This window comes from Pelophylax lessonae, assembly GCF_965119305.1.
Source record: "Pelophylax lessonae genome assembly, chromosome: 5".
Classification (NCBI taxonomy): Eukaryota; Metazoa; Chordata; class Amphibia; order Anura; family Ranidae; genus Pelophylax; species Pelophylax lessonae.
This window is the reverse complement of record NC_138772.1, coordinates 231,952,897-231,970,437: the sequence shown is the minus strand read 5'-3', so window position 1 is coordinate 231,970,437 and position 17,541 is coordinate 231,952,897. Positions and strand designations below refer to the sequence as shown.

Sequence of the window (17,541 nt, the reverse complement as noted above, 5' to 3'; positions counted from 1 at the left end):
TCCAGATCTGGGAGGAAATGCCTCAGGACACCATCCGTTGTCTCATTAGGGGCATGCCCCGACGTTGTCAGGCATGCATGCAAGCAAGCACATGGGGGGGCCATACAAACTACTAAAGTACCATTTTGAGTTGCTGCAATGAAATTTCAGCAAAATGGACTAGCCTGATGCATCATTTTTTCACTTTGATTTTCAGGGTATCTGAATTTTTTTTTTTTTATGTATTTTTATTGAAAAATGAACCTTTGTTCAGTTTTTACACATTAAGGCAAGCGCTGTTACAAACATCACCACCATCAGAATTAAGCAAAAATTTCCACATAAGCAATTTTAACCACTTTACAACCGGAGGATTTTGCTGTCTTCCGTCCAGGCCACTTTTTGCGATTCGGCGCTGTGCGACTTCAACTGACAATTGCGCGGTCGTGCGACGCCGTACCCAAACGAAATTTACGTCCTTTTTCTCCCACAAACAGAGCTTTCTTTTGGTGGTATTTGATCACCTGTGCGATTTTTACTTTTTGCGCTATAAACAAAAAAAGAGCGTTTATTTTGAAAAAATAACAATATTTTTCACATTTTTTTATATGAAATTCCCCCCAAAAAAGATGTAAAAACCAATTTTTTTAAAAGTTTTTGGCCAATTTGTTTTATGCTACATATGTTTGGTAAAAAAAATCGCAATAAGCGTATTTTGATTGGTTTGCGCAAAAGTTATTGCGTTTACTAACAAAGGGAAAGATTTCTGTCATTTTTGGTGTTTTTTTTTTAACGCGTAATGGCGGCGATCTGCGATTTTTTTTTTGCGGGACTGCGACATTGCGGCGGACAGACCGGACCCCTGACTGACATTTTTGACACTTTTGGGGGTACCAGTGACATTACTGCAGTAATCAGTGCTATATATATGCACTGTTACTGTAAAAATGACACTGGCAGGGAAGGGGTTAATTTTATTGGAGAGGGAGGGGTTAATGTATGCCTGGTGCTTACTGACGTGTAGGGGGGGAGGTGACTATGTGATTCATGGACAGATCGGATGTCCAGCTATGCTGAACAGTCCGATCTGTCACTCCCTGTCACTATGGAGATCCGCCCGCTGTGTTTACACACAGCGGGCGGATCTCCAGACTCGATCCCCGACGATCGGGTAAGAGCAGCGGCGATCGCCACTGCTCCTCCCCTGGCCCGACTCCCGCTGTGAATGAAAACAGCGGGAGCGAGCCTCCGGCGGCGCGCAAGCGCCGCCCAGAAGGGGAGGAGTCCAGTCACGTTAATACTACGTGACTGGACGGGAACGAGCCACTCTGCCGCAGTAGTATTACCGTGAGCGGTAGTAGAGTGGTTAAGGGAAGAAATACAGGTGGCACAGTAGAAAAAAAACCTTGCATACATAAATGGAAATCATCACACAACCCTTTCCCTTTGGAATTATTTAATATTTTTCCTTTGGGATTAATAAAGTAATCTGAATACTCCAAAGGCTGTAATTATATCATATAAACCAACAGAAAAAAAGGAGTATCAAGAAAGGAAGAATGAAAGGGAAGAGAGAAAAAAAAAAAAAAGACTTGGTGAGGAGAGACAGAAGGGGAGGGTAAAGGGTAGGCAGCAAGAGAGCACTGGGGCAGATGCAACAGCAGTCACTAGACAAGTTCTGGTAGAGCCCTCCAAAACAGGTTCATGGATCCCAAACCCATTCATATATAGGAAGCGTGCTATTTAATCTGGCCTTAAGAGCTTCAATGTGTTTAATCTCTCGAACACAGGAGTGGAACTTGTGTAAAGTCAGTCTTTAGCTCTTTATTTGACTGGGAGATACCACTCTACTACTGGATGATATGATTGGCGGAACCCCAGATAGTTTACAACAGGGACACTAGTTGAATATTGGTCTGCTGTACACCTTTTTCTCCCTCTTCTGCCTCCATCCTAGAATTTAGAGGAATATTCCATTTATAATTCTTTAAAGATGTAGCGCTGCCTGTTAGCCACAAAAATGTTTTAATGCAAGCTGTGTAATGTTGGTGATTTTTTTACATGTCTATTGTATGGATATAAGCTTACTTGTATATGCACCTTAAAAGTCCCTCCAAACATAATTTCTTACATGTTGCATGATTATTGGGGATAATGGCGCAGTATAATTATTGGTTTTCATTCTGGTCACAGGCATATTGGGTGGTAAAACACCAAGCAAAACGTGGCTAGATCAAGCTGAACATTTATTTGAAAATGAGCACACAATGGGCATTTACTTTGAAACAAAAGGGGTGAATCTCAACACATGTCCAATATTTGTGGAACGACGTCCCTGGTTGTTGTCAGCATATCCAGCAACAGTTTGGAATATTGGGATTGAAGGAATGCAGAAGGGCAGGAGTATGGTATCAGTGTTTAAAGGATTTTGCACTGGTTCTCCTTGCAGGTTGTACAGATGGAAGATCTTATGTTGGTTATCCCAAATTTACCCCATTCCTCTGGTATAAACTCTCTATTCAATTCTTCTCCCGTTTCACTAGGCAGTCATCCAGCCTGTGTGACAAGCACAGCAGTCCAGGGATTGCTTTTCTTATTATAGTTTAGGAGTTCATTCACGCTATTTGCAATAACTGTATTTTTCCACAGTGGATACCAGCACCACAAAGCTACGAGAAACAATTGTTTTTAATGCTTCCCATTCACATCACAATGCTGAAAAAATGCAGACTTGCTTCATTTTTCTGAAACGCATTTAATGGCACCACATGTCCCCATCCTCACAGCAATGTAGCTGCTGTGTGGAGATATAAATAAAATGTCACTTTGTGCATTTCAAAAATTATTATTTTTTTAAAGTAAAGTGCGCTGCACTAAAACTTGCAACCCCGCACCCTTTTTCAAAAGAAAACAAAATGTTGTAACTTTTTATAATGTGTAAGTTGAACTTCAACTTTCTTTTGTCTTTTACTTCAAGTTCATTTAAAACTACATGTCCATCAATGAATACCCTGTCCACATGGTGACAATGCTGTTGTGCTATTTAACAGCAGAATGAATAGAGTTTTTACTCCATTAAGGGAAGATACAACATTTTTTCATATCCCTTCACTAATAACAGGCAATAAAAGTAAATCACAAAGAAGAAAACCAAAAACTACTGTAATAATACTAGTGACAGTCTAATGCAGGCCAAGGTGCATGTCCCCAGTGAATCACCTACAACCAAAAAAGTTCAAAAAGTGACAATGTCTAGAGACATTATTGTCCAATTTTCTAATCAGTCTGGTGGTTTTATCAAGTCTTTTATGGGATTTTCAAAAAAATGTATTTGTTTATTTTTTTTTTGTCTTTGTGGCACCTAATAAAAATCCCACTTTTTGCAATTTTTTGGTTGTATTTACATATATAGGATTTGAAATCTGTCACGGTACGCTGTGAGCCAAATACAGAAGCTAGGAGTTAAGCATTTTCAGAAAATACCATAATATGCCTCATTTTGTACTTTATTTAAATTTTACAACAAGCAAAACTTTGAAACTTAGTGAATTAATATGATGGATGATTGAAAATAAAATGGAGTAAAGTAATGTCATTTTCAAATCATTAAGTTATCAGTTATACAGTATATGTTATGTCAGATTTGCTGCTTTACAACATTTATAGGAATAATTGTTCCTCACTTCATTTATTGCCTTAATGGAATAATCCTGAAATCCTCCCAGCTGTTAGACAGATATACACACTGTATGAACTAATACTTGTTTGCCAAGGACATTTGTTTTGCCCTGGTCTAAGATGGACTAGATGGCAGACATCTGTAGATTTTAAATAGCACTAGAATTTAATTATTTTTAGTGTTAGTAGCCTTTACTTTAGCATCTGGAAAAGTATAAACAGTACACTGTTTGCTAAATGCATTGTACATGAACGTTCTCCAGACTGAAAAAGTGTTACTGACACAGACACAAAATGATCAAGTCTGGGATATACTGCTGAACTCTGTAAATATTCAATCATCTGTAAGTGCTGAAACTGGTTTTAGAAGCAGACCTTCACTTTCCTGCACTTTGTACCCCCTTCTCACCATATATTTCAGATTTTTTTTTTTTTCTGGTCCTGCGCTCCCACCACCAGTTTTACATGTCCCTGCTCCCTCAGCTTCCTGGAATACCTTGTCCCATATCCCAAGAGACTCTAGGAGCAAGGACACACTGCAGAGAGTGGGCAGAGAAAGAGCTCATTTTCAGGGGCTGGCTGTGTGAACCCGGAAGAAGCAGTTGGCTTCTGTGATGTCAGAAGAAGGTTGTGGCACAGGATTCAGGCTGTTTACTCCCCTGTCTCGTCTGCATAGCACAGGAAAATTTCTTCAGTTTTGGAGTCTTTAGAAAAAGATAGTAAATGAGAGCAACAATTTTTAAATAAAGTGACTTTAACCACTTCACCTCAGGAAGATTTACCCCCCTTGAATACCAGGCCATTTTTTGCTATATAGCAGTGTGTTACTTTAACTTTCAATTGTGCAGTCATGCAAAACTGTACCCAAATAACATCTATGTCCTCCACCCCCCCCCCACCCACAAATAGAGCCTTCTTTTGGTGGTATTTGGTTACCTCTGGGTTTTTTTCTTTTGCACTATAAACAATAAAAGGCCGACCGGTTTGAAAAGCAAAAATAAATTACTTTCTGTAATGTAATTTCTTTATCAATTTAGGCCAATATGCATTTTGCTCCATATTTTTGGTAAAAAATTCCAATAAGTGTATATTAATTGGTTTGCACAAAAGTTATATTATAGCATCTACACACTATGGGGTATTTTTTATTTTTTACTAGGAACGACATCAATCAGTGACTTATAGCGGGACTATGATATTGCAGAGAAAATTCTGACCCTAACTGACACTTTTGACACTTTTTGGGGACCAGTGATAGTGATCAGTGCTAAACAATATGCACTGTCACTGTACTAATGACACTGGTTGGGAAGGGGATAACCGGGCAATCAAAAGGGGTCAACTGTGTGCCTAGCCTTTGTTTTTGTGTACTGTGGGAGGTGATTTTACTAGGGAAGACATGGATCTATGTCCCCGCTTTCCCTCTTGACAGAACAGCAATTTGCTTTGTTTACGTAAGTGGACCTCTGTTCTGCCCCTGTACCAAACTATTGGCGGGTGCTGGCGGATATCGAGTCTGCTGTACCCGCCAATCACCTCCCGCTGTGTATTATGAAAGCTACCAACGTGAACATCCGGATCACGTGTATATATATATATATATATATGTGATCCGGCACAGAGGTGACGCCCTGTAGCAGTAAAAAAAAAAAGTGGTTAAAGGATACCCTTTTTGCCTAAAAAAAAAAAAAATTATATATATATATATATATATATATATATATATATATATATATATATATATAAAGAAAAAACACGTATAGGTGGGACAGAACAGATTGAAACCGGAGTGTGTGTGTGTATGTATATGTATATATATATATATATATATATACCTGGTCCGTGCAATAATATTACATTTTTTTTTTTTTAAACCACTTTAGGTTAACTACTTGCATTTCAATCTGTTCTGTCCCACCTATATGTTTTTTCTTTGTTGTTTTGAACTGTATCAAGTCGCCTAGGTTTGTATGGTGACCTCTAGTGGTGGTTCCCGAGATCCATTTAGAAGCAGCTATGGATCAAATTACAGTCTGTTTCAACATTCTCATGTGTATGCTCTCACTAGTTAGAAGAAAATCTTTCTGTAGTTGGAAAGCTGTGCATGCATGGGAGTTTTCTGTGTATTGAATGTGCATGTGGAATTGTGAGGACTTTTTCTAGAATTATCTCTGCTGTTGGAATTACTGTGCTGTGGTAAACTTTGATTTCTCCTCTGCACAAACACCCGCTTTCTGCATAAGCTGTGACAGCATACAGATTTAGGTACTCTGCTCACGTTTTTTAACATGTGTGAACAAGAATATGTGCAAATAATAAAGCCAGTGATCAGCCTTTTTCTTCCGCAAGATGAAGCTGATTTGCAACAGGAAGATATATCTGCTGGACCCAAACACACAGTTACTCCTTTCTTGAAGCTCAACGAGAATTCTGAAGTAAACAAGCAAACAAGGCAGAAATGACTGATAATCTATCAGATCTGTGGAATGGCACTATGAAATAACTGCTGCTGACAAATCATGTGATGATGCAAAGCAACTCAACAGCGCACTCGCAAAGCTAAAATGATCTTTTGAAAGCTATAACGGCCTTTTCCGATGCCGGATCACTGAAAGGTGACAAGATATCACAACTTCATTAAATGGCATCTTGTAATTCTATTAATTTCAATTATCTTATCTTGACAGCCTTCGATGACCCTTTTAAGGTGAACCTTGCAATTCATCCTAAACCATGTTGCAATTGCATAGGATGCTTTGAATCTTGTACGCTAACCCACACTACATTCGCCAGCAGGAAAGCTGCAGAAATCAACCACACAGATCATCCTGAGACCTCAAACACTTCTTTTTCAGGTTACTAAATTCATGTGTCACCACAGACTATCGTGAACCCAACTCATGAAATCTTCTCAAACCTCCTGAGACTCGTTACACTGTTCTCCAGACCAACACCAAGAGACCTCCAGATCTCAGGCCTTCACCTGGACTGAAGCCATCTACTACTCTGTTCTTTGCTCCAACACCTAAACACCAGCTATTCAATATCACCACCCCCTCCAGCATCAGAGAATCAACACCTGTCCCAACAGGGCCTGAAGGAACCGATACGGCAGAACTTGCTAAGTACAGGCGGTCCCCAGGTTACAAACAAGAAAGGGTCTGTAGGTTTTTCTTAAGTTGAATTTGTTTGTAAGTTGAAATAGGTACATTTTATTAAGTGTAGCTCCACCAGAAAAAACAGTTTAAGTTTTTTTTGGATAGCATAGGGAAGTCTTCATACCCCTGTAAGATTTGTTTTGCTGTCTGTGCTCCTGTTCAGAAGATTTCACCTCACATTCTGTCACTATGACAATTGAATTTTGAAAATTTTGGGTTGTTGTAAAAATAAGGATTGTTAATAACGCTTCAGTGAAGACACAATTTTCCCATGATAACTCTCACGAGAGTGAATTTTCCTTCCTAGAGGTAGATTTCCTCTCACTTCCTGTTGTCTCCCTCCTTTTTTAAGTAGGCATTGTTTGTAAGTCGGATGTTTGTAACCCAGTGACCGCCTGTATGTGGCAAACAAATTGACACTGGCCTCATAATGTGTGACGATCCTCTAGAGAACTACAGAAGCTGGGGATCCACCTTTAAAGTAGAAGTATAGGCAATTTTTTTATTTTTATTTGGATAGAGCAAGGGAGGGTATTTACCCCTGTCAGTTTTTTGTCTTTTTTATTTCCGTCATCTGTGTCCCATTTTGCAGATTTACCTTCACTTCCTGTCCCATAGCAAAACATAAAGTGGGAGGAAATCCTTGCAAATTAAAGGAATTCACTGGGGACCCCCAGGTCACCAGCACTAGTATTCCCATTGGAAGATTTCCCCTCTATTACTTTTCTGGGGACAACCCAAAATTTAGATTTTCTTTTACTTTCACTTTCAATGACAATTGTAAACAGGTCAAATAGAGAGGTTGAATCTCCTTAACTGGGACACAAACGGCAATAAAAACTGACAAGTGTTCTAATCCCTCTCCACTCTATCAAAAACTAAAAAAAAAAACTTTTTGCATTTAGTGATACTTTAAGCCAGTGTTCTAGGACCTCAGAATTCCACCTATACAGGAACTTGATTTTTTAATTAAATGGTTAGAGCGTCAGTTGTCTAACTATGTTGAGAGGCCTAAAACTGTTCACATCCATGAACCAGACAGGGGCCTTAATCTTGCATGAGAGAGATTAGAGCAAATTTATGAGAAGGAATCCAAGCTACCCTACAATAAAAACAAGAAATACTCCAAGGGAGGACAAACTTGGCTTTAAAGTACTAATTAAAGAGCAATAACGCGTAGCTTCAAGCTTTCTCCAAAAATCTCACAAAACTGATATAATGAAAAATATATGCAAACAACAATACAAAAATACCACAATATCAAAAAGCTTTATTTAATTGATTGTACCCCTATATCCTACAACCCAAAATTAAAACTCCTCAAAGTTATAATAAATCCAGAATATCTGGAAAAAAGTGTAAGTGTCCTGCGCTATGGATAATAATCAACAACCTATAAGTGCCGCTGTTCAAAAATCCTCAGCCTGACAAGTCGCGGTCCTCCCGCTCCCACTGTGTAGTACAGGAGCCGTTCTAATAGGAGCGACACTTAGAAAAAGGGTCCTTTACTACTTCGGGGCGACCTGGAGGCGACTTGCATTGACTTCCATTATGTGAAGTCCATGCAAGTCGCGCCGAAGTTACGCTGCACGCGACTTCACAGCTCGCCCCCGAAGTCGGAGCAACCTAATGTGAACGGGGGCTAATTCTCCATATTGGATAAATATGCAGATATAAACAAATAGAAAAATAAATATGTGCAAAATCTTCTCTTATTCTTAAAAGTCCCAAAGGAGTCCAATTTAAGGAAGTATCCAGTGAAGAGAAAGTGCAATGTGCTCCGTGCACCTTAATAAACAGATTAGTGCCAATCCGTGCCAATAAGGTGCAAACGTGCAATTCCACTCCCTTTTGGTGATCCACTTACCAGACTGCCAGGACCCCGTAGCAATATTGCATGTGGGTCAAAAATGCTATAGTCCGGTGTGGGCTGGGATGCCTTTAAATATCATACAGGATGGGATTTCCTTATGGACCTCTCTGTATTACCGGTTTCCCCAGATGAACAGGTATTTAGTGGCCATATAAAGAGAAAAATGCTCCCATAGTGTAATATATTCAAAGCAAGCCGTTGATTAAATACAAACCCAATTCCAAAAAAGTTGGGACACTGTACCAATTGTGAGTAAAAAAGGAATGGGCTAATTTATACATCTCATAAACTTATATTTTATTCACAATATAATATAGATAACATATCAAATGTTGAAAGTGAGACATTTTGAAATGTCATGCCAAATATTGGCTCATTTTGGATTTCATGAGAGCTACACATTCCATAAAAAGTTGGGACAGGTAGCAAAAGGAGGCCAGAAAAGTTAAATGTACATATAAGGAACAGCTGGAGGACCAATTTGCAACTTATTCGGTCAATTGGCAACATGATTGGGTATAAAAAGAGCCTCTCAGAGTGGCAGTGTCTCTCAGAAGTCAAGATGTGCAGAGGATCACCAATTCCCCCAATGCTGCGGCGAAAAATAGTGGAGCAATATCAGAAAGAAGTTTCTCAGTGAAAAATTGCAAAGAGTTTTGAAGTTATCATCATCTACAGTGTATAATATCATCCAAAGATTCGGAGTATCTGGAACAATCTCTGTGCGTAAGGGTCAAGGCCGAAAAACCATATTGGATGCCCGTGATCTTCGGGCCCTTAGACGGCACTGCATCACATACAGGAATGTTATTGTAATGGAAATCACAACATGGGCTTAGGAATACTTCCAGAAAACATTGTCAGTGAACACAATCCACAGTGCCATTCGCCGTTGCTAGCTACAACTCTATAGGCCAAAAAAGAAGCCAAATCTAAACAGGATCCAGGAGAGCAGGCGTTTTCTCTGGGCCAAGGCTCATTTAAAATGGACTGTGGCAAAGTGGAAAACTGTTCTGTGGTCAGATGATTTAAAATTTGAAGTTCTTTTTGGAAAACTGGGACGCCATGTCATCCGGACTAAAGAGGACAAGGACAACCTAAGTTGTTCTCAGCGCTCAGTTCAGAAGCCTGCATCTCTGATTGTATGGGGTTGCATGAGTGCGTGTGGCATGGGCAGCTTACACATCTGGAAAGGCACCATCAATGCTGAAAGGTATATCCAAGTTCTAGAACAACATATGCTCCTATCCAGATGTTGTCTCTTGCAGGGAAGACCTTGAATTTTCCAACATGACAATGCCAGACCACATACTGCATCAATTACAACATCGTGGCTGCGTAGAAGAAGGATCCGGGTACTGAAATGGCCAGCCTGCAGTCCAGATCTTTCACCCATAGAAAACATTTGGCGCATCATAAAGAGGAAGATGCAACAAAGAAGACCCAAGACAGTTGAGCAACTTAAAACCTGTATTAGACAAGAATGGGACAACATTCCTATTCCTAATTTTGGGCAACTTGTCTCCTCAGTCCCCAGACGTTTGCAGACTGTTATAAAATGAAGAGGGGATGCCACACATTGGTAAACATGGCCTTGTCCCAACTTTTTTGAGATGGGTTGATGCCATAAAATTTAAAATCAATTTATTTTTCCCTTAAAATGATACATTTTCTCAGTTTAAACATTTGATATGTCATCTATGTTGTATTCTGAAGAAAATATCGATATGTGAAATTTCCACATCATTGCATTCTGTTTTTATTCACAATTTGTACAGTGTCCCAACTTTTTTGGAGAAAAAGTTCGGGTTTGTAGAATTAAAAATGTACACTCACAAAGGTTCCAGATATAAGACCACAGTAAATACAATGGAGGCTTCCGGATTACGTGTTGACTACATCTCTTTCATTCAATCCTTACAATCATGGGCAAGACCAAAGCGCTGTCAAAGGACTCCAGGGACAGGATTGTAGACCTGTTTAGGGCTAGATCGGGCTACAAGACCATCAGCAAGAAGCTTGGTAAGAAGGAGACAACGATTATTCGCAAATGGAAGAAGTACAAAATAACTATCAATCGCCCTTGGTCTGGAGCTCCATGCAAGATTTCACCTCATGGGGTAAGGATGATCATGAGAAAAGTGAGGGATCAGTCCAGAACTACATGGGTGGAGCTTGCGAATGATCTCAAGGCAGTTGGGACCACAGTCCCCAAACAAACCATTGCAATGGAAAACAAAGGGCGCCAGGTCAGTGTAGGAAGTGATAAAAACACATTTATTATTCGCACACTTACCTTGAAATAGGCACAGGTCAATGTGGTGACAGGCAGGTCATCCTCATGAATAAAGTATCCAGATGACACTTTTTTCATGAGGATGACCTGCCTGTCACCACATTGACCTGTGCCTATTTCAATGTATATGTGTTTTTATCACTTCCTTCACTGACCTTGCGCCCTTTGTTTTCCATTACATATATACATATTTGTTCCGGAGGATCCCCATACCTCTCATAGGAGCTACCGGTTGCCGTCACCTCTTCTTTGGATTCATGTGATAGTGCCTTGGCTATCATATCAACAGGAACTTTCCTTCTTTCCCCCGCACAGGGCAGCCTGGATCCTCCTCTTCTTGTGTTCCTCTTCGGCGCTCCTGGACCCTCCCCCCAGCTTTCTGTGGGGTCACCCAAAGCGAGCCACAGCTCCATGTGTCCATTCAGACGCAGAGCTGTGGTTAGGCCTCGCCCCCTCTTTCTCATTGACTTACTGACTTTGAAAGCAGCCGGGGCCTATGGCTCTCGCTGCTGTGTCTCAGCCAATCAGGAGGGAGAGTCCAAAATGGCTGAGACACTTGCGCACATCGCTGAACCGAGAGGGGGCTATTAGGGGGACTAAGGGGGCTGCTACACACACACACAAGGCTTTTGATGAGATATAGACTGCATTAAGATGAAAAAAACCTTCTGCCTTTACAGCTACTTTAATTCTATAGAAAATCTAAGGAGGAATCTGAAATTGCCAAATTGCGTTGCTAAGCGACAACCAATAAACCTTAAGGATTTCGAGAAGATCTGTAAATAAGAGTGGACCAAAATACCTCCTCTATTGAGTTTTATTGAAATATAAAGCTTTTTTTGAACCCAGAACAAATGAGCAGAATGTAATATTAGTGTGAAGTTTTTTTTTTTTTCTTCCTAGACCGTGATTTTAAAGTGTGTTTCCGCAGTCAAAATTGAAATGTGTTTATGGTCTCATTCACACAGCATACCTAAAAATATACAGTATGTTATATCTTTCTAGGCGTTTGGAGCAGGGAGAGGAACAATGTAAAATGAGGAAACTCAATCTGTCCCTACTAATAAAGAAGGACACCCACTAACAAAGAGGGACACGCTGAGTTTTCCTTCAATGCATACAATTCAGGAGCCTAGCTTCCAGATTTTGTTAGGTTAGGCAGCATTCAAGTTAGGTTCACAACTGTTATTAGGATCTGCCAGCACAGACAGAGTTATGTATGGTAAATATGTTTTTTTTTTCAGTGTTGTATTGAACGGTATCAGGTTGCCTTTGTTTGATCCATACTGACATTTAGTGATTATTTAGTGCCGGTTCACATTTCTGCGATCACAGAGATCGCATGTAATTCGGAGCGCACTGCTCCTAAAATTACATGCAATCTCTGTGCGGTGCAAATTCAGCCATACAGTTTGTATGGCTGAATTCGCACCACAATCGCACCCAACTCAGGACCCTTTTTTTGGTCTGCAACAGAATCGGATTGCATGGTGGTTCATACTAGTGCGATCCGATTCTGTGCGAACTTTCAGATTGCACTGCGATATGTGATCTGATCTGGGGGTGTAGTTAACTTGTAATTGACATCCCCAGCGTATCGCATATGGCAGTGTGAACTGCCAGGGGTGCGGATGCGATACAGGAACATGCTGAATATTCGCATTGTTCACACATGGCAGAAATGTGAACCTGCACTTGGGGCCACTACAACTTGTTTACTTGTGTAATTTTGGCATCTCCTGCTGCCTTCCCCTCCTGTGTTAGAGCTAGTTAGTTCTGTCTCAGCTAGACCCTCATTGTTTTTCCAGGTTCTCTGTCAGTGATAGTTCTTCACAGAAACCGGGCTTAGGAAAGTCATTGGGATTGATTTTACTAAAACTAGAGAGTGCAAAATCTAGTGCAGCTGTGCATAATTGCCACACGGCTTCTAACTTTCAGCTTGTTTAATTAAGCTGTGACAAAAAAAATGTGGAAACTGAATTATTTCTGTCCAGTGGGTTGAACGAAAAGAAGAAAAAAAAATAATGTATGGCCTGCCTTAATCTCCCATTCAGCTGTACTTAAAACATGCTCAAGCTGAATGAGTCATAGCTCACTCCCTCTCCCTGTCTTTAGCTCATATGGGCCCAGATTTTCAGAGAATGAACCTTTAAAAACTTGTTCTTATGAGAGTACTGCACTTGTGTTGCTTACCTTGCCATGTGAGATTGCTGATTGAGTGTCCTGCTGCCTCAATGACCTGTTTGAAGACATCTCACCTCCTGTACAGGTCCCCTGCGGTATGGAGGAACCAACATGGGATAAGCCAAAGGGCTTTTTTCTTCTCCCCTCCTATCTTTCAGGTTACTGTTGGTTCCTGTGACGGCTGCAACCCCAGCAACAGTGGTGGATTGGCTAAAGTTTTGGGGGTTCTGCATTCCTGCTCTTACGTTCCTATATAAGGGGCTCCCACCGGCAGGCTCGCAGCTGTGCTGACTGGAGCTGAAATCCGGTGTTTGTTAGTAGGGGTCAGTCATCCAGTGTAGTCTGGATGCACAGCATTATTTGATTTACTGGATTTGGTCATTTGAAGGCAATGGGAATTTAAGTTATGCCAACATTTTAGGTTTAATGTCATTACTCTATGTTTAAATGGGTTACCCCATAATAAACACCCTGGCCATATTATGACCAATAAATTAAATGGTGTATGTCTCTTTATTTATGGTGTTTTGTTTACTCTTTTTAATATCCCATGTACCTATCCAATAGAAACCTTGAGAACCCACATGGGTCTTGGCTTAAGGGTATTAAATGATTATTGCAGTCAGTGAATATATACAAAGTATTTTTTATTTTTTTTCATTTAGATTTAATAAAATCAACACTTTTAGATTAATAAAAACAGAAGTGATGTATTCAGAAAAACGCTTAATACAAAGTATTTACCACACAGTAAATAAAAACAAATGTAATGTAATCAGTTTTGGGATGTTCCATAGATAAGGAAGGTCTATATAATGGATGCCTATACATCATAATAGTCATTTGTATGGCCTATATAGCTGCTACTTCAATATTGTTTTCTCATTGTTTTACAGGTACTGAATTTATCAGAAAAGTGTTATGAGCTTTCCAGACTTAACACAAAGGTATTTAAAATGAATATTTTTTTGTTTTTTGTGGATCACTAGATAAAAAAAAAGAGAAAAGTATGGAAAAAAAGGAAACTAATGTGGCCAACATGACTAAAATTTGCATTTTTTGTAAAATGTTAGCTATGTTTGCTGCACCAAATCCACAAAACAGACCAGTTGCACTATGCCAAACAGCACCTAGAACAGCTTCAAAACCTTTGAAGCAAAATCTTTTTGGAGTGATCAGATCGATATGGACTCTATGATTACAACCATAAATACTGTGTTAACAAAACCAGAATATCACTACTTTGAATATGGAGGTGGATCTCTGCTGTTTTGGCGGGTTTGCAAAGGCAATATTAATGCAAAATACTAGAGGAAAATTAATCCAGACACTGCTTGTGTTGTGCACTTTTAAGGATTGTAAAACAGTTTTAAAAAAAAAATAATAAACATGTCATACTTACCTGGTTTGTGCAATGGTTTTACACAGACCACCCCGGATCCTCCACTGTTAGGGTTCCCTGGCAGCGCTACAGGCTCCTCCACCCTGCCAAGTGCCCCCATAGCATGTCACTTGTTACAGAGCAGAGGCTGGGTGTGTTGATAGACAGACAGACAGACACACACACGGCTTGACCCCCACTCTCTCCTCGTAGGCTGTGATTGACAGCAGCAGGAGGCTCCTGCTGCTGCTAACATGTCCAGTGAGGAGAGAGCCACTGCTCTTGGGTGCAACACTGAATCGAGATCAAGTATAACGGGGGCTGCACACAGAAGGTTTTTTACTCTAATGCATAGAATTTTCAACAACTTTCCAGCATAGAAGTGATCTGAAATTTAAGGCTATGTTGCTCCTTCAGTGGCTACAGCATAAAAAAGGTGAAGGTTTAGAGTCACTTATCTCCTGATCTCAACATCAATGAGCCACTTTGGGAAAATCTCAAAAATGCATTTAATTCAAGACAACCAAAGAATATACCTAGAGGGGTCTAGGTATAAAGGGCCGGAAGCAGCTAGCACCACTATGCATCCAACCACCTGTACAAAATGCAATAAATATATATAGTCACAAAAAAGTGCAGCGCTCTCCTCCAATAAAGTGCATTCAAATTATAGTGCATAAATAAATATCTGAAAATGTGTAAATATTATAACGTGAGTCCATCTTTTCTTTTAAATATATATACAATCCATCAATAAATGATTTAATGTCCGTGAAAAAAAGGGGTGCAGTCCCATACACCAGAAACTCTTCAGTAATTGTCTCTGATCACCACAGTGCCCTTCACCCCACCTATGGGTGTATCTCATCTGCTTGAATGGACCTCACTAATTAAAGCAGGTCTGTATGCACTTTGCAGTGTTATAAGTGGCACTGCTCCCACTTGCTGTACATTCCATATCTGTGGCTCTCAGCGTGGTGTCAATCATATAGGAGGCAAGAGGAAAGAATCGTAGTGCAAATCGCAAATAAAAAGCATTTATTTCCATATAAAAATCCACTCGCATTTCAGTAAGTAAAAAACAAGCATTTCACAATACAGTCCTCTGCATACACAGCTCCACCTAGTCCCAGCGTGATTACGTCACTGCCCACCTCATGCGTATCGCCCAATGGGCTTTCTCAAAGGTTCAGGTAAAAAAAAATCCCAATAAGTGTATATTGATTGGTTTGCGCAAAAGTCTACAAACTAGGTGAAAAGATTTGTCATTTTTATTTTATTTTTTTTACTAGTAAAGGCTGCAATCAGCGATTTTTAGCGGGAGTTTGTGGCGAACAGTTCAGACACCCAACTGACATTTTTAACACTTTTAGGGGGATCAGTGACATTACTACAGTAATCGGTGCTAAAAATATGCACAGTTACTGTACTAATGACACTGGCAGGGAAGGGGTTAATACCAGGGACCATCAAAGGGTTAAATGTGTCCCTGTGTTCCTAAATAAGAAGAACACAGGATCCCTGTTTTTATTATTGACAGAACAGTGGTCTGCCATGTTTACAAAGGCAGACCACCGTTCTGTCTCCACGGGGAGTGATGGCGGGTGCACAGGGGGACATCATGGCTGCTGGACCACTGATTGGCTCCCCCTGTGGCCAATCGGCGCGTGTACGCTCCCCCACTAGCTATCCTGCTAAATGATGTACAGGTATGGAATTTCACGGGACAGAGCCGACCTGCCGCAGTATAAGTACGGTGGCTGGTCGGCAAGTGATTAAATAGGGAATGTACAGTGCGGAGTGTATGGAAATGGGAAGTATGTGCAGGTGAAGAATGCTGAATGTGGAGGTGGGTAGTATGTGCAGGACAGGAGTACAGGATATATGAAGGTGGATCGTATGTACAGGAGAGGAGTGCGGAGGGAAGGGGGGCTGGGGCAGTAGACAGTGTCCGGTAGGGCGCAGGGGATGGAGGTTTTTTTGTTTTTTTTTTTTACAAATTTTTACAATTACATTTTTTTTTTATTCATTTAATTTTTTTCTCTATCGTCCATTGACAGACGCAGCTCCATATAATTCTTGACCATTGGGTTATGCAGCCCCCTACAGAAGCACTAGGCAGGAAAAAGCTTTACCATGCCTATGGGGCCGTCCCCGTAGGCATACACCCAAACACTCTGCTATAGCTCTCAGTTTGTTTCTGCCTAGTTTAGGAGTAGGACCTAGTTCCCTGCTGGGACTTCGGTCTTAGCTGTTTATTTTTTTTGGGAGCCTTTTTGTAAGACTTTATTTTTTAGTTAGTTTTGTTCCTGAGAGAACTACAAGCAACAGCCTGCTGGGTTTCTGACTGGATATGCTAGATCCTTAAGGTCTCCCAGCTCGGCCAGCGAGTGGGCGCAGGTTATAGTCCAGCACTAGGCCTCGCCACTACAGAGCCCTGATGGACGGGGGGGTGGCCCACGAGTGAAACACCTCGCTGGGACGCATACGACCTGGGTCGCCCTGAGTCGCAGCGTACCCCCTGGCCGTCAACACCTCCACCCCGGGTGGAGAGGTAGTCTGTTTGGAGTGGTGCCCGCCTAATGCCATTGGTATGGTGAGTAAAGTGTCCCCTATTTCTCAGGCGGTCTCAGGGTGGATGTAGGCCCCTCCCTGGAAAAGTCAGGCTCTCAGGTATCCCTCAGTTCCCCTGGCCTCTAGGGAATACCAGGCCCCCTCCCCTTAGGCTTTTCTCTGGCACAAGCAGGTTCCAACCTCAGGGGGGCGAATGTATTGTTGCTGCAGCGGCGGTTCTGCGGGGGGGAGGTGTTTCCTGGTGGGTGCCCCTCCTGGGGACCCCCCGATGCCACTGTCTGATGACCCCCCCTAGGGGGTACTGAAACCGCATGGCGCGCCGTGGGGGCCGCCATTTTGCTGTAGTTTTCGTTCTGCAAACAACACATTTTCCCATTGAATTGCATGAGTGGCCATGTTTTGGTAGTTCCCCCCATAG

General features: G+C 41.1%; 1 protein-coding gene across 1 annotated transcript in view; it reads left to right on the top strand.

The window, feature by feature from the left end:
- The window catches only part of TNS3 (tensin 3), a 504,601-nt gene that overhangs the window by 95,218 nt on the left and 391,842 nt on the right, over nucleotides 1-17,541 (top strand). Inside the window, exon 3 of the mRNA XM_082257842.1 lies at nucleotides 14,065-14,115. Within this exon, the coding sequence (XP_082113968.1) occupies nucleotides 14,065-14,115 (51 nt within the window). The remainder of the gene's footprint in view (nucleotides 1-14,064; nucleotides 14,116-17,541) is intronic.